Consider the following 16,792-nt stretch of genomic DNA (forward strand, 5'->3'; position numbering starts at 1 on the left):
TCCACAACCTGCTCGACTCAACCCACACGCACACGCAAATTGACTCACAGGTCCGAGCGACGGCCAAACGTGGTGACGAAGACTACATCAAACAGTCTAAGGATGCGTTCATCCATTTCCGACACGAATTCTGCTCACGAAAGAACAAGGCAGAGGCTGCTAGTGGTGCAGGGGTCAGGACTGTAGAAATAATGTATCATTTATTATTTTGTATTAAATAATTAAATATAATTATATTTTATAAATTATTTGATAAAAAATTGTATCCAAAGCAAAAGGAAGTGATTCAAATGCTTGTAATGGCTTATAAGCATTATAAGTAGATATTATACTGTCACAAATTAATAAGTATGTCTTAACCTTGTAATCTTAGGAAGTATATTATAATCACTTGTATAACTTGACAATTTACACAATTATAATTGTAATTGCCAAGTTTTAAAAGTATTCTTGTTTACTTATTTAACATTGTACTATCATTGCTTAACCCCCTATGAAGATTATATTAACATTGACAAATCTTATAAAAGGTACAAAATGTATAGGATTACAAGTGAATACAATACTTAAGACTTTTTCGTGATGAAAGTAGTCAATATCTTATTACAATAATGGCATCTGCAAATCAAAAGTTTAGAGATCTGATGAATGAAAAATGGGATATGTTGTCAAGTACTATGCAGGATGATTATAATGAACTTAATGAGAAGATGAATGACAATAGTGAGCCATTTCATTCCTTACTTCTCTCTGTGTACTATTTAAGTTTGACTGTATCTGGTTAATACAATAAAGCTTTGGTATTCCAATACTTTATTGTCAAAAGTGATAGTACTATAGAATATGCTGTTGTGTATAGACAATTGAAACTAACACATACAGCTAAGAGTCTAATGACTCTTCTACAAAAGTTGATGGATTTAACAGGAACTCCTTAATGAGAAAACAGGTATAATTGTAATAGAGGAACAATTGACTACCTAATAGATAGAATAAACAGGAGCTAGGAATGGAATGAATACAAATGTGTTTTGTTTGACTGAATGAATCATTTGTGATACTGCTAAACCAGGTACTTGTATATAGTTATTATCTCTACTCAAAATTACATCCTCTATCCTCTCTCTTACTCTCTAAGGAATCAAGACTATTACTCTTGTAAGGATTGTGAGTACAGTTCATTGCATTTATTGTAGCAGGCTAGTCCTGTCACAACCTGTACACAATGTTCTGAAAAGGTACCTATTTTGTATTAGAGTCTTGTATTCTGCCTTACTTGCTATTCTCAGCCATAGTTGTTCTGTACCTAGAGAAACTATATATACAACAATAAGGAAACATTCATCATTACATCCACAGTATCCACCTTACTCCCACGTCCTCCTTGTCCTTATCAGCAGTAGCATGCCAGGAAATCTCAGGAAGCCTCATCCCAACAACAATAGTAGCAAACGTAAGTACTATCATAAAAATGTAAACTGTCAGACCCCCCTCCCCTGTCCTTTACCATACGTTCTCTGCCTGTATACTATCAAATGCAAATACCTCTTACACAATACAAAGAAATTTAACTGTACTGTAAAAGAACCTGGATATAAATCTGCAATCAGTTCGCCACTCCCTCCTTCACTGGGTGTTGTCCCACCACCACCTCCACCAGTTCTGTCATCACATCCATACTCTCAAGCCAATGCTTTTGCGAAAAGGCAAGAAGCAAAGTAGGTCCGAGGCGACACATGAAGAAGAACAAACATTGTGTGAGACTGTTGACTGTGCCAAGCGTTCATTTACCACCACTTTCCTTCGATTTTCATTTGCGACATTTAGGTTTCTTCCATGCTGCTCGTATTGAGTCTATATAGAGCTCTCATCAACAGTCTTCCGCCATCTAGCAATTCTCTGTGCATTCAACTCCTCTGTCTCTCTCCTGCGTCGCTCTTCCTCTGCTTCAATGTCTTCGGGCCGAATACCATGAATCATCAACTGCATTGCGAAAAACCCGTCCCAGAAGTCGAATTGTCTTCCATTCCCGTCCGCATGATCGCCATCATTGTTCCCACTTCTTGATCGTCGAACAACCCTTTCACTGCGTCCTTGATTCTCTCCTTCGTATTTGCGTTTTCTCTGCTCCTTTTCCGCCTTTCCTTCCCTATCTTCACCTCTTTTGACAATACCATCAGGATAATAGTCATGCGCGTTCTTTTCTAGCATCTTCTTTGCTTCTGGAGTGCCGAAGTTATTAATCACAGCAGAGGCATAAGTGACGTCCAGCAAGATGTCTTTAGGAAGGTACTCCGCGATAGTCGTTCTGCTTGCTGTAGGATTACCTGACCCACAATCTTTTGTCATGGAGGAATAGGCATTATGATTCAGGCCGACACGTTGCTCCTCACTTTCCAGAAAGCAGTGGACTGTGACGCGGTAAGTGTCTGGCAGAGCATTCTCTCCGCCTGGCACTTCGTTGGTCTTAAAGAACTTGTTCGGAGTCTATGAACAGACTAGTCAATATGATCACGAATGTACATCGCACGTTACTCACTTTAAGGAATGCGACACACTTCTCACGATCAAAGCCGGCATGAAGGTCTCTACGCATCACTATCTGATTCTGATAGTCGTCAATAGTCATAGTATCGTCGGGCTCGCCACGACTTGCAAGGAGTCTGTGGAGATACTGAAATGTAGAAAGTTAGTATCACTCACAATGTAAAATGTCCTGATGCTCACATCGTCGCCCTTTGTGAACGGTATGAGGTGACACGCTTCGCAGATACCCGGCGGCAAATGAGAAAACGGGCAACCACCATAGTATTCCTTCAGCTCGCTCGGTACAACACGAGAACGAGTAGAGGTAGATGAACTTCGATCATGACGGGTGGTTCTCAACAGATAATCTAAGAACCTCGCTTCTCCGTCGAAGCAAAACACATAGCGGTCCCCAGGCCCGACGTCCTCGTCCATCTCCCCTTCAGTAAAGTCCTCATCCCCATTAAGGAAACGAAGTGTCCCATCGATGCCTAATATGACAGACGCTAAATAGAGGAGCCATTTGCGCGGTTTGAGGGAGTAGAGCCTCATACGATCGTGAGGAATGTGTAGCAAAGACTCAGGTGGATTTGCATTGCCACCAACAGACATATACCATAGCCATACTCTCGTATCTTCGCCTACATTGCCCGAGGTGCTGCTACTTGCCTGAGGCGCATTATTTTGTGCACCAGGGGCGACATCCATGGTCGTTAGCAGTGAACAGCAGACTAATTGACTGCGAGTTGAAAGCTGAGCCACCTACGTGATCGAGTTTATTATCACGTGATAGATATGTATTGGTAACCGTAACACTTAATATGTCACACTGTTACGTAACACATAAGAGAGGTTTCCGTCACTTGCACGAACAATATGCAAAGTAGTCATGAAGAATACGAATATCGCATGAAAGATAGATGATCAGTTAAGTGGAGAGGCGCTCAAAGATACAAGTAAATGAAAACAAAGTATATGATGTCGAATTGATTCACGCAGCCATCTCAACATCGGCATCGCCAGTCTGAGCTGGAACTGGAGCCGACACTGGTTGCTTGCTCGAGTTGTCATCGCCCATGAACGCATCCAACTCCTTATCCAGATCCTCAGCCGTTTTCGGCTCCTTCCTGAATCTTCCACCGCGTGTGCCACCACCCCTACCTCGCCGACCACGCGTTCGCATAGGTCCTCCGTTCGTTTGAGTCTCTCTAGTTTAATCATGAACATTAGGAGGGACAGGGAGAAAAGACAGTGACAACATACGTAGTTGCGGCGTCCCCGTCCGCGGTACTGGAATCAGACGTCAATCGGCTATGCAAAGGTGCTTTCGAGATTCGTTTCAGTAGTGCTTTCGGGTCGCTGCCAAATCGCTTGACCGGCCTCGTGTCGTATGCAACTTCCATAGGCTGACCTAAGAAGAAAAATCAACACACAAAAATAACAAAACAAACTTCTTTTGACGCGGATAAAACGCAATAATAAATAAAATATATACCCTTAGCCAGGATTTTATTAAACTGATTTTTGGCACGCGTCGCCTCAACCGGGGTCTCGAATTGCAAAAGCGCTACGCCAGTCGATCGGCCGCTGCGGTCATACTAATGGACCATAAAATAAAGGTCGGATGAAGAACGAAAGGGTCCGATTTAGCGTTCAGGTTCAAAGGACGTGCTCAATAACCATAAGCGACGACGGGAACCGTACTTTGATGTCTGGCTCGCGTACGAGCGTGCCGATTTGGCCAAATATGGCCTAAGAAAAAGGTTAAGAAGAGAAAGCGTCAGTATGATGTTATGAAGGAAGGAGGTGAAATGAAAAATGATGAACGCACAATAAGGTCTTTTGCCGTAATTTCGTAGTGCAAGTTTGAGACGACAAGCCTGCTGTTCAGCGGGCCCGCTTGTGGACCTGGACCCGCGTTCACAACAGCTTTGGGTACGTCAACAGGTGCCTTGTCATGTACCCACTTGTCGTCGCTTGCACGCGAACGCTACACGGTAAAAAAATCAAGAGGAACAGTAATATTTAGCAACTCGTGCAACACGACGAAATCTGTGAAGAAAACATACGTCGTACGGCTTGTTCACGCGTCCTCTAGGAGCACGATGCATTTCTTGTTGAAAAATTTGATTAAAAAGGAGAAAGCGGGAGAGGAGACAAGAGGTCAGTGGTAGTCAAAGGGCAAGGAAGATGGGCGTCATGAACAGGAAGGGCGAGGCGCTGCACGTCTTAATTTGGAGCGCCTGATCGGCGTTGTTCTGAAAATCACGTGCATGGCGGTTTTCTCGGCGGACTTGCGAGACATCGGAGACAAACTACAGCTGAGTGCTCCGCCATTTCACCTTCAAGTCATTCGTCCGAGAAGAATACTGCAATGTTCAGAAGGCTACAAGTATCTGTCCCGAGAAATCTCACTCGATATTCAGTTCGCCCACTTTCCTCAACCACTCGCCGATTTAAAGATCCCTGGGTACTTCCTAACACTCCCGAACACGAGAAATCAACACGTTCACCAGTAGACCTACCTCCGCTACCACCTCTTCCAAGACATGGCGAATCAGTAGAGAAAATGCGTGCAAGACTCGTTTATCAGAGCCGAAAGCGTGGAACTCTGGAATCGGATTTACTTCTGAGTACGTTTGCGGCCCTGAAATTGGGAACTATGAGTGAAGAGGAGCTGAAAGAATATGATAGCGTACGCTGGTTTTCTTCAAATTCCGTGTTTGGTGATACCAGAAGAGATTAAATGCTGATTTTCTTTCCTCCAAATTTTAGTTATTAGATGAACCGGATTGGGATATCTACTACTGGGCGACGGAAAAGCGACCTGCACCGGAACGTTGGGCAAATTCACCCTTGTTAGCGAAGCTACGCCAGCATGCGCGTAATGATGGCAAGGAGATTCGACGGATGCCAAACCTATCATAGTGTCACTGTGTAAAGTTATTGACGCCGATTCTTTGGTGTTTGCTCAGTCCAACGGTTTCGTTATGGCAGTGGACGTTTGTAATCGTATGTGCCGTTCTGATTCTATATTAAGTTTGCGCAGTCTGAAGCAGTGTTAAGTTAGGCAGATGAGTTGCAGTGCCTTTTTCACCATCTAATAAGAGCACATCAGGTCCGCAGTATTTTCGCCCCACAGTTTGAATTTCCTGTCCATATTCCTTTAATCACGTCCACATCCACTCCTGTGCTTTAAAAGGAAAATGTATCAGATAAGTCAAAAACTGCTTATCGGCGTCTGGTTAGTTGTACAATAATATACTGGCACACGTCGGGGAGAAAGCGGCATTGCGTGTTCATCATGCCGTCAAGATTCAAGGAGGCCAGAGCGCGTGCATCACTGCACCCGGTGCGGTGCCGTCAACGTCTCGTGGTTTTGATACGAAAGCTTCTGGCGCGATCGAGCTTGGCAATGTGACTGTGGCGGATTGATAGCATTTTAGAACACAGCAGTTTCCTAAATCCAACAAGAAAAATTTAATCGTAGCAACATACTCCATTCGGGCGGTATTTTCAAGCCCAACACATGGCCAATTTCAAGTAAGATGATGGACGAGCGGTTCTGTTTTATATAAAGTTATGCATCATGATATCGGGCCTGACTCTGATCTGCGAATGTGTTGCTTAGTCGTAAATTTAGACTGCTGGAGTCGCTCAATATTTTGCTCTCCCACATTAACAGCCGAACCCACAGACACGTTGGGCGCATGTAGTAATTTGCTCATCGTTTTGAAAGTTACGTAGACCGACGTCAACAGTGACGCCAGCCTTTGGTATTTTGTGCACTACAGGCGCGCAGTTGTCTGTGTGGGCTTGATGCATTGATGATTGAACCCAAATGCGGAGAGGCAAAGCAATGGAGGCACGTGCACCTAAAAAATAATCACGCTCCGATCGGGAGTGCCACTCTCCCGCGGTAGGCCAAGGCCAGTAGGAGGGAAGAGAGCAAGGCTTTGACACGGTTCCCGTCTCCTCACACTGCCCAGTCCCTCGCCCTCCTCTCTCTCTGCCCTGTCTCCTTTATCTACTGCCGAGACACTCCCGCCACGTTCTTTGCAGCTTCCGCCCTCTCGGCAATCGCGGTACTGAGCCAGCCCAAGATCTGCATCCGAGCAAGTCCGACTGGATACAGAAACGTTGGAGCAAATTCCGTCTGAGACGCGGCACCAAAATTAGCAGCGCAGTAATCGTGCTGTGAGTGGGTTGGTGACGCATCGTAGGACGTCGTTGCTCTCGTGCTTACTCGGACGAGTGGCGTTTAGTCGTTTCTCTCTCCTCGTTCTCCCGATTCCTCTTTCTTGAACTTGTTATGAACGATCACGAGCTGCAACGTCCGCTCCCGATACGTTCTCGTTCTCGCCCTCGCCGTTCAAACTCGACTGGTAGACAGACTGTCATTCAGGTGAGCATTTCGTCGTTGGTTCTACTTTGGGTGGGAAGATTGGTTCCGGAACAATAAATGCTATTTATATTCGGAGGACGAGAATGTTCTTGAAGTACGGATTGCGTCGGATTGATGGTCCTCTCTTACTCTTTTCACTCTAGTCCATTTCTCTTGACGAACGGAATTGCCAATTTACTGACTTGTCATTCGGATTACGCAGATTCACGCAAGCAATATTGTCAAGAAACTCGGAATTTTAAAAAATAAAATCGGATCAGGAACGTTTTTCAAACCGGACTCCAGCAAACAATCAAATATCGACATTGACGCTGATAGCGAGGACTACCTTATCCGAAAGACACGGTCTTTGGACGTTTTACGGTCGAAGCCGTATATGTCTTCATCCATGCTTGCCGTAGGCTTCAAGCCGCAAGAACTTTCGCGGCACTCTGCAGATGGCTCGCATGAGAGTGGGAGTACTGGGCACGGTACAGGCAGCGATATTGGTAAAACGCGTGACCATGCAAAGAAGCCCTCGATCGCATCTGGTCTAGCCGTTGCTGCAATGGTCGCAGAAGCCAGTTTTCGACCGACGGAAGCTCGTCCGAATGGTATTCAGCGTACGTCAGGCGCAGCGGGTATGTCAAATTCTCAGAATGCAGGACATGTCGGGTCCGCTCCGTTATCTCTACCAGAGAAGCGGCCTGGTCATCCGCGGCTCTCGACGCTCCCGCCATTGAACTTCAACCTAAAGGGTTCGTCACAGGATCAACGTCCCACTCGCTTCTCGCCATCCGTAATTGTCCGTCCACCACCATTTCCAATACTTGAACTACCTGCACTGCCGACACCTATAGCAGACACGCACGAACCAGGTGGCCAAGATCGATCACGGACGCGACGCGGGACAGCCCGTCTTAATTCGATGCCCATGTTACCAATGGAGGGCGCTGATGAACGTGAAAATGATCCTGATCACGAGAACTACGGACTAGATGAGGACGAGGAAGGTGAAGATGATGACGATGAAGAAACGGCCGAAGCCGTGGGCAGTGAAGACGAAGACGAAGATACCGACATTAACGGGCGAACTACCGCAGATACCGGGCGAAGCAGATCATCTACCATAACCGCATCCTCAGGTGCAAGTTTCCTTTCCCGACCACGCGGGTCGTCACTCCGTTTGCAACTGCCTATGTTGAACACACCAAGCCTCTCGTCCCTCTTGGGCACGAGCTTTGGTACGTCGGGCACTACGTCAGCGAGCGCGAGTAATGCAGATGCCGGATTCGGCAGCGCACGATCGGAAGAAGCGGTAACCCCCACAGCAAATCGGACTAGCCCAATTAGGAAAGCGGATTATTTCACTGTTTCTTCTGACTCTCCTGGCCCTGCCGCAGGCTTATTAGGCAGACAGCGCGCAGAGGATATCGATCGGACGAGGTACGAGGGCGAGTCATCCGCCTCCTCTTCCTCTACCTCCCTCTCTGCTTATCCACATCACCCACCACCCGCTCCTTTGTTGCAATCTTCGAGTGCACTTCGGACTCCTACGGCACGCGATCATCCTCCTTTGCAATCTTCCATGTTCTCTGTGGCACCACCTCCTATTCCTTCAATACAACTTGAAACAGACTTTCCGGGCTCTGACGAGCGGATGTTCAAAGATAATTTGACGCCAAAAGCCACTCATAAGGACGTGCCACATCTGAATGCTCTTAACACACCTAAACGCCCCGGTATCTACCACCATGCTTCAAAAAGCATGATTGAGCTATTTTCGACCGCTTCAGCAGAGAAGGGAAGTGCGGATGCGATCGAAGTCGGTGCCGGTGCGAAGGTTCATGACATCAAGGGCAAGGGTAAACTACACCCGGAAGAATCGGTCTCAAACCTGCAGATGTTAAGTACGTCGCCGAGCAAAGGAAAGGTGGCAAAGGACCACATGGATATCGCTACTCTCTCAACATGTCTGGATTCAAAGGTGGAAGGTGAACAGAAGGTGCTACCGGTGACCCCGACGACAGCAGCGCCGAAGGAGACTGCGCCATCTTTGCGACGACAACGTTCTATGCCTACCTTCAGTTCTTCTGGTCCACCGCCACCGTATCCGTCGTTCCCTCTTCCGGAGCATTTCCGAAAATTCATGCCACTGCCACGCGAAGACGAGGGGAAAGAGGAGCTCCCGAGATATAGCAACGACATTAAGCTTGTCGCTATAATGCCGCGCAAGATGGAATTCGCTGCGCCAGGGGTGCCAGCGCGTGATCGAAAGTGGCGACGCGTGCATTGTGTGTTAGAAGGTACGGCGTTTCGTGTGTACGACGCACCCCCGCGTGTGAGTGGTGTCAGTGCGCTTGGAGGCTGGTGGGAGAAGAAAGTAGGTGTAGGCGATATGAGCTCTAGTCAGGGTTCTTCTGCGACTGCTGCCCCCGGTGCGACAACGAATATCGTAATTGGTAAGAAAGAGCCGAAGAAGAGGATGAAGTGGGAGGAAGAACTTCAGGCGCAAGAAGCTTCGCGGACGAATGCAGTAGAGGAAACTCAACCGGTTACGGCAGAGATAAATATCGGCGGCCCGTCACAAGGACATAAGTCAAAGAGGAGTTTGGCCTCGACTCTCTTGCACCCGCACCGTGCTAGGAATTCACTGCACACTGGGTCTTCGTCCACCCCTGCCTCTCCGCGATCATCCTTCCAGAGTTCACGGCCTTCCACGGATACCTCCGCTCCTTGTTCTACAAGACAATCCTTTGACGCGCATACACCTGCCTCATCTTCCACTACATTATCGCCAGATTCATCGTTCAATTCATCTACTTCACTATCAGGACTTTCTACCGGTTCGTCTGCCTCATCTTCAGGTACACCATCGCGTTGGCGAGGACATATGCGATCAGACTCTGCACCTTCAAGTGCCACTCATTCACGATCAAATTCTCATACCCATTCGCTCTTAAACTCGGACCTACAATCTCAACCTCAGGATGCAGGGTCGAATCACTTCCACCAGAATCAAAATCAGGCCAATTCAACTGTTCCCGAGCCAGACGAGAAAGATCTGATACGTGTGTACTCACTACAACGTGCGGAGAGTGGGCTTGCCAGTGATTATATGAAACGAAAGAATGTTGTTCGTGTACGGATGGAGGGTGAGCAGTTCTTGTTGCAGTGTAAAGATGTTGCCGGTGTCGTTGAGTGGATCGAGGTTCGTCATCCTTCACTCTCTTCGCACTCTCCCCCGGACATAGACGCTAATTCAATCTCCTATCTTTAACCTTTTTCACGATATAGGGCTTCCAAGCTGCAACGAACATTGCCCTTGACCTGGACGAACGTCCGATGCCGAAAGGGCCTATCTTCCCTCGGTGAGTTGCTGTCATATCACTATCATAATCATTTTCTGACATGTGACGCGATTGGCATGTGTTTGGTAGACGGAGAAGGCGGCGGCGAGTTCAGCGTACGGAGTCAGGGACGGATCAGACTGTTACTGAGCCTGCTGCTGCGGGGAGTGGAGCGAACGAGACTAGTGCTTCGTAATGAATATATCGTTCCCTGTCTTGGACGATGCTGGGCCTGCGACTTCCAAGCAATTTTGTGCCTGCGCAAGGGACTATCCTTCTTTTTTTATTTCTTTCGCCTCATTTACAACATACACCTGATTTTCGGACTCTCCTCTTTTCTCCTGCTATCCTCTACTCTACACACATTCACGCATCCTCGCATTCACAAGTTTACACGCGCACACACGACACGTCTCACACTATCTCACATCTCGTACAAATTACCCATCCATCTACGTATCTGCCATACTGTGTTGTTCCTTTTTAATTATTTTTTCACATTTTTTTCTTGTATTGTTTCTGTCTCTGTATCAAACCTGCGTCCCCCCTCCATCACTGTGTTTCGAGTTTCGAGTTTCGAGTTTTGTATTTTTTCTTCCTCTCTGGCTCATTTAAATTTTCGTATACGTACACGTAGCTTTAGCTATATGCGTTTAATGTGGAGTAGGCTTTGGGATTATAAAGCAAAGTTTGCTTTGGCTGGGACCCAGTCGCACTGTAACAATTGACATCAATTCCACACTACTCAACATTTTGTATTAATAAATTGGCAATAGTAGGATTCGCAGGATTACACAAATTATTTTGTTTCATTCAGTAGTGAATCTATTCAAAAACAGCTGTCGGGGGAACGAGAAGAACTCGAAAAGTCATTTACTCATGATCGTACTGCTCTCAGCCTTTGTCCTAGAGGACATCCTGATCATCCAAAGTCATCGATTTCCCTTATCAAGTTACTGAGGCTCGCTGCTATTCACAAATTCTCGGAATCGACGGAACGCCTTCTTGCTGTGCGAGAATGGGTGGCACTTGCGCAATTGTGATTGTACAGCCATAACACTACCTTTATGCCTTATAAGGCGACACCATCAACACTTCAACGCACTTTCACCAACTCCACACATACAACATGACTCTCTTCTCAGAAATAGTGATCACAGAATGCTCCCCCTAGTGGCCTAGACACTACTTCTTACACTGTCAGAAAAAAACTATTAGAACAAGCTGTAGGGATAGCCTTCACAAGATGTACTATAATTTATAATTAAAATTATTGTGTATAAAGGTTAAAAACCTTTCAGACTTAGGGTACTGTTCTGTACAAGTTACATGTAGCAGGGATTTTCCAAACCTTGCAATGCTATTAATATGTCATTCCCTTTTCAGGCTGAAAATTTCAACAGGTGTATAGTACAATAAGCTAGTGTGAAGTTAAATTAATATGTACATGGGGCATTTCACAATTTCTTGCCTTAAAAAATAACTTACATAATGTTAAATATAATTCATAATTTAATTTACCATTTTTGGTTGATAGAAATTGTAAACAACATTTAAAAATTTCTTTAGACAAAAACTATAAATTAATTTTGGCATATCTTTATTTGTGAAATCTTGAAATAAATGAGAATAATTATTTAAAACATAATTTGAAGTTTCTTTTAAAACAAAATTATAAATTTTCTTTCAAATTTTAAGACAAAAAACATTTAGAATTTCATTTATAATATTAAATCTTATAAAATATTAAAAGAAATTTAAAATTTTACTCAGAGAAGAAATGCCAAAAAAAATAGTAAATTATTTCAAAGTGAGCAGTCAGTAGTCAATCAGTAGACAATCAATAGGCAAGCAATGGGCAAGTAATGGGTAAGTAATAGGTAAGCAATAGGTGATCAACAGACAATCAACAGGCAACTACCAAATGAAGCAAAAATGTCTTCATTTGGTAGTTACCTATTGATTGCCTGTTGATTGCCTACTGATTACCTATTGCTTGCCTATTACTTGCCTATTGATTGCCTACTGATTGCCTACTCTAAAATAATTTTTAATTCTTTATAGCATTTCTCTCTCAAGTAAAATTTTAAATTTATTTTAATATTTCATTCAATTTAATATTATAAAAGAAATTTCAAATTTTTCTTGTCACTAAATCTGAAAGAAAATTTATAATTTTGCTATAGGAAAAACTTTAAATTATGTTTTAAATTATTATCTCCATTTATTTAAAGATTTTACAAATAGGGAAATGTTAAAATTAATTTCTAGTTTTTTTTGTATAATAAAATTTTAAAATTCTGTTCAGAGTTTCTACCAACCAAAAATGGTAAACTAAATTACAAATAATGTTTATCATTATGTAAGTTATTTCTTAAGGTAAGAAATTGTAAAATGCCTTATAGAGACTAGCACAGTATAGTTGTATCAATTCTACATCCAAGCCCTGAGTCCTACAGCTCTTTTTTGGTTAGTCTGAATTGGCCACTCACTGTCCAACTTGTATTTCACTAAGTCAAAATAAAGTCAGTTTTCTAATGAAAATACATATTCCCCTCCCTAATCCTATCCCCAAGCCTAGCCAATACCCAACCTAACAGCCCAACCTATCCTAAACCTAATTGGGGTGGCTTTGCCCCCCCAAACCCCCCCTCCTAACTTCTTAGTCTGAGAGCCACCACATAAGTATTATGTAAGTGGCCATTCAGGGTCGTCCAAAAAAGAGCTGTAAGACTCAGGGCTTGGATACAGAAAGTCAAGTCTGGTACAGCATCTGTTACTGTTGACTATAACAACAACTGCAGATAAGCTTATCTGTGGCTAAAATTCCCACAGCTACTATAGTAGCTGTAGTTAAGCAAACCTTTGCTCAATACCTAGTGTAAGTTTTACTCTTTTAATTTTCTTATCACACTTTTTGTAGTTACATGTTAATCAATATGTACTATTAACTCTACTAATTAGTATAAGTATAACAACATTAAAATATACAAAGAAAAAATATAAATAATTGAAAAATTAATGCAAGTAATTGAAAATATACTTAAGAACCAGTAGTTTGAGATGTTTTAGCTTCAAGAATTGAAAAAGCATTATTAATATTAGAAAAAAGTAGGGTATCATTCCAAGATCCAACAGCCATTTGAGCAATAAAAGTATTTGAAGCTATATTATGTTGCATAAAATTAATTTGATGATGTCTATGAGAAAATGCTCTCTTTGCATCAACAGAGGTTGCTAAATAAATGAAACTTAAGATTTATTGTCTCAAGTTCTAAATAATAAAACTTACCAGGTGCTGAACAGAAGTCAAGGCCCATGTAGGCTAAGCTTGGACATCCTCCAATTTTTGAATACCAATACTGAAGGAGTCCACCTGCTTCCTTAATAGTTGATAGAGGAACAGCTGCACTAGTAAGGTAAACATGAATACTATCAATTGTCTCCCTCTCAGAAGTCATTTCCTCTGCTTCCAGTATATAGTAAGACTGGTGCTTGAATAAAAATTAATATAAAATAAGTAAATAAATAATAAAAGGCTTACAATTGTTTGTGAGTGTTGAAGCACTGAGGAAACAAAAGTGCACTGGTACTTTTTGTATGACTCCTCCCACCATTTTATCACTACATTTCGGATTTCATTGATCTCAGAGACAGGGAAATTGTTTCTGAGAAACTAGTCAAGTTTCTTGTCTGGAGACATTACTATTAAATAAAGTAAATCAATATAATTAATGTACAAAGAATTATTAAGGAATTATACCTATTGCAATGTAGTATATCTCACACTCATCAGCAAGAGCATAATACTTCTTGCAAACAAGTGTACCAGCATAGGCAGCAATTCTCAAGACAGAAGGCTGAGAGGTATCCTCACTAGCTCTTGTGAGTGCTTGTTGAATAACCAGGAGCATAGGAATAATATTAGCAATAAGGGGAACATTTGCTTGTGAAAACAAACGTGTTGGCCCCTCAACAATCTATAAAATATGTAAGATAAATAAATATAAAGTAATATAATCACTTACCAGAAGTATATCACATAGTTCTTTTGCAAGGTGGAGTTGGGTGTCTGATAAGACAAAATTTTGAAGCTTAAACTCTTGTACTGCAGTTAATTGCTCAACAATTGGATACAAGAGAAAATAAGCATCCAAACAAGCAAGGTCAGAATTCCACCTTGTGGAAACCCTTCTATCCAAAGTATGCTTTTCACCAGTAATTGGTGAGTTTGGGTCTTTGGCTGCAGCATCAACAAGGGACTCAAACCGAGACTTGAGTCGACCTGAATCATTGACTCTTTTTGCCAGACCAGCAACCTAAATAAAACATATTATTCTTACTTATGCTTGGAAAGTATTGGTTCAAGCATAAACTTACCTTGTACAGAACTACTTCTGCCTCCCTAAGTTCGTTTTGTCTCACAGTAACACCCTTGGCACGCATGTCTGCAATTGCTCGATCACGGACAGAGATAGCAATGTGCATGTCGTGTATGGTCTGGCTCTCGTCATTAATGTGGTCTTCATCTCCATCAAGTGTATTGAACAGCTCGACTTCCTCTGGTGAAAGTACATCACCAGCATCAAGCACAAGTTCAGAGTGCAAGCCCTCCAAAGTACTGCGACGCATGCCGAGACCTATCTTCACAGCTTTCTTCTTCTTTACAGGCTTGAAGAATAACGTGAGGATAGCCTAGTTATGCTGCGTTGTAAGCAGTAAATAGACAGCGTAGCGTAACTTGCCTTACCTTTGCTATGAGATTAAGAACGTGTGCAAAACATCGAACTCTCGATTTCGATCCTCGGAAGGTGGGTATGATTTTTTCGAGCTCGATTGCTGTTGTGTCGCAATTCCCTGCATTATCCATACTGAGGGCATGGACCTGGTAAATACAGTGTCGAAATAAGTCGAAGAATGGTATGTCGAGTCGTCAAAGACTAACCTTTGACTCAATCTCGTATCGCTTGAGACAATCAGCAAGTTGATTCGCAAGGTATTCTCCTGAGTGACGATCTGTCAACCTAAGTGGATGTTAGTATGATGGCCAAATACACTGGTGTAGCCTGGCACGATCTGCGAAGCCCAAGCAGAAATGGATGTGAGCGACTCAGACAGTGAGACGCTGAGAGAAACGTGTACGTTTGAACGCGATTTCGAGAGCCTGGCACGATCTGTGAAGCCCAAGAAGAAATGGATGCAAGCATCTCACACAGCGAGACACTGAGAGAAACGTGTACGTTTGAATGCGATTTCGAGAGCCTGGCACGATCTGCGAAGCCCAAGCAGAAATGGATGCGAGCATCTCACACAGTAAGACACTGAGAGAAACGTGTATGTTCGAATGCGAATTCGAATTATCGAGCTCAGGAGTAGCACGGTATGCAGAAACAGATACAGAGTGGTATCGAATGTGGAGAAATGAAGCGATAGAAACAAGAATAACACTTACTGAATAAATTCAAGGATTGCACGATGAATTTTGCCAGAGTCAACCCAAATCACCACTACACCAAGGTATGATGCTCCAATTGGTGCTGTCCACCCATCAATAGCAAGATGAACACTGCCAGTGTGATTCTAATCGAATGTAATCAATACATTTGTTTTTTTTAAAAGACAAAAAAAATACCTTGAAGTAATTGCAGACTTGAATTGATAATCCCTGATACAAGCTCTTGATATCATTAGAAACTGTATCAGGGGAGGGGAGTGAAGTTCCAGGGCAGAGCATATTGACTTCAAGTGCATAAAACCTGTCCTTCACAAAGTTGAAGGGCTGGTTGTATCTTGCACATCTTAGTACAATAAGAGTCCAGTGCATTGCCTTAGAATATGGCAATACAGTATCACAAGCCTCAGGAGGGACATAGAGACCTAGTGAGGAATCACAGAGACAAGCTGAATGTAGCAGTTTTGCTGTTCCATCTCTTGTCCTAACCCATTCTTGCATCAAAGGTGTGTGATGAGGATTTCCAAGCCAGCATTTGAAAATGAAGGAGAGTTTCTTTAAGCCTGCCTGATTAAACCAGTGCACAGAGACATTGTAATGGTCATATGCTGGTGACTTCCATTTGTCTCTACTGGCAGCTTCAATACAGTATAATTAGCAGTGATACTTGGGTAAATAAAGTATATAATGCACCAATAATCTCTTCATCACTTAAAACCCAAACTTGATCATCTGTCTGATCATATATAGAAGTCTTCACTCTTCTCCAGGTTTTTGGTGCAGAAAGCTGTACAGGCAGAGCTTCTCCCGTGATAGAAGCAGCTGCAGCATCTATGAATGATGCTAGTGTGGGTGATGAAATGATGCCAACTGGCACTCGAGACATATTGTAATTTTGGATGAAATGAGAGTGAGGAGATGTTGGTGAATTGATCTGAGACATTTTTTTTGACTTTTTGTGTAGTTGAATTAACAGAATGAATGAAAGTAGTTGGTTTATTTTTTTTCTACTGCAATAATGCGGCTACCGCGAAATCTGCGGTAGCCGTGGGAATCTTAACCGCGGTTAGCATATCCGCG

The 16,792-nt window shown here is 43.2% G+C and overlaps 7 protein-coding genes across 7 annotated transcripts; 2 read left to right on the forward strand and 5 right to left on the reverse strand.

Moving 5' to 3' along the window:
- Positions 1-1,547: 1,547 nt before the first annotated feature.
- FOMMEDRAFT_171619 (uncharacterized protein) lies at positions 1,548-3,234 on the reverse strand (the record flags this gene model as incomplete). The annotated part of the gene is made up of 3 exons (XM_007272064.1): positions 1,548-2,487; positions 2,540-2,674; positions 2,728-3,234. 3 exons carry the CDS (start codon positions 3,232-3,234, stop codon positions 1,855-1,857), a joined length of 1,275 nt encoding a protein of 424 aa, XP_007272126.1. The 3' UTR covers positions 1,548-1,854.
- Positions 3,235-3,517: 283 nt separating this feature from the next.
- On the reverse strand, positions 3,518-4,637 carry FOMMEDRAFT_162739 (uncharacterized protein; the record flags this gene model as incomplete). The annotated part of the gene is made up of 6 exons (XM_007272065.1): positions 3,518-3,734; positions 3,790-3,937; positions 4,022-4,124; positions 4,195-4,278; positions 4,358-4,516; positions 4,596-4,637. The coding sequence occupies 6 exons, from the start codon at positions 4,635-4,637 to the stop codon at positions 3,518-3,520; spliced, it is 753 nt and encodes a 250-aa protein (XP_007272127.1).
- A 263-nt stretch (positions 4,638-4,900) lies between these two features.
- FOMMEDRAFT_98416 (DUF339-domain-containing protein) lies at positions 4,901-5,454 on the forward strand (the record flags this gene model as incomplete). Its single annotated transcript, XM_007272066.1, has 2 exons — positions 4,901-5,221; positions 5,302-5,454. The coding sequence occupies 2 exons, from the start codon at positions 4,901-4,903 to the stop codon at positions 5,452-5,454; spliced, it is 474 nt and encodes a 157-aa protein (XP_007272128.1).
- Positions 5,455-9,803: 4,349 nt separating this feature from the next.
- Positions 9,804-10,285, forward strand: FOMMEDRAFT_98357 (uncharacterized protein; the record flags this gene model as incomplete). Its single annotated transcript, XM_007272067.1, has 2 exons — positions 9,804-10,121; positions 10,208-10,285. The coding sequence occupies 2 exons, from the start codon at positions 9,804-9,806 to the stop codon at positions 10,283-10,285; spliced, it is 396 nt and encodes a 131-aa protein (XP_007272129.1).
- A 3,018-nt stretch (positions 10,286-13,303) lies between these two features.
- Positions 13,304-13,580, reverse strand: FOMMEDRAFT_98363 (uncharacterized protein; the record flags this gene model as incomplete). The annotated part of the gene is made up of 2 exons (XM_007272068.1): positions 13,304-13,497; positions 13,553-13,580. The coding sequence occupies 2 exons, from the start codon at positions 13,578-13,580 to the stop codon at positions 13,304-13,306; spliced, it is 222 nt and encodes a 73-aa protein (XP_007272130.1).
- Positions 13,581-13,936: 356 nt separating this feature from the next.
- FOMMEDRAFT_98270 (uncharacterized protein) lies at positions 13,937-14,952 on the reverse strand (the record flags this gene model as incomplete). The annotated part of the gene is made up of 4 exons (XM_007272069.1): positions 13,937-13,965; positions 14,024-14,240; positions 14,289-14,579; positions 14,641-14,952. Coding segments are annotated over 4 exons (849 nt in total), but the record flags the coding sequence as incomplete, so codon positions are not given.
- A 937-nt stretch (positions 14,953-15,889) lies between these two features.
- On the reverse strand, positions 15,890-16,153 carry FOMMEDRAFT_69689 (uncharacterized protein; the record flags this gene model as incomplete). Its single annotated transcript, XM_007271980.1, has 1 exon — positions 15,890-16,153. A coding segment is annotated over one exon (264 nt), but the record flags the coding sequence as incomplete, so codon positions are not given.
- Between the last annotated feature and the right edge of the window lie 639 nt (positions 16,154-16,792).

This window comes from Fomitiporia mediterranea (assembly GCF_000271605.1).
Source record: "Fomitiporia mediterranea MF3/22 unplaced genomic scaffold FOMMEscaffold_20, whole genome shotgun sequence".
In the NCBI taxonomy this organism is placed as follows: Eukaryota; Fungi; Basidiomycota; class Agaricomycetes; order Hymenochaetales; family Hymenochaetaceae; genus Fomitiporia; species Fomitiporia mediterranea.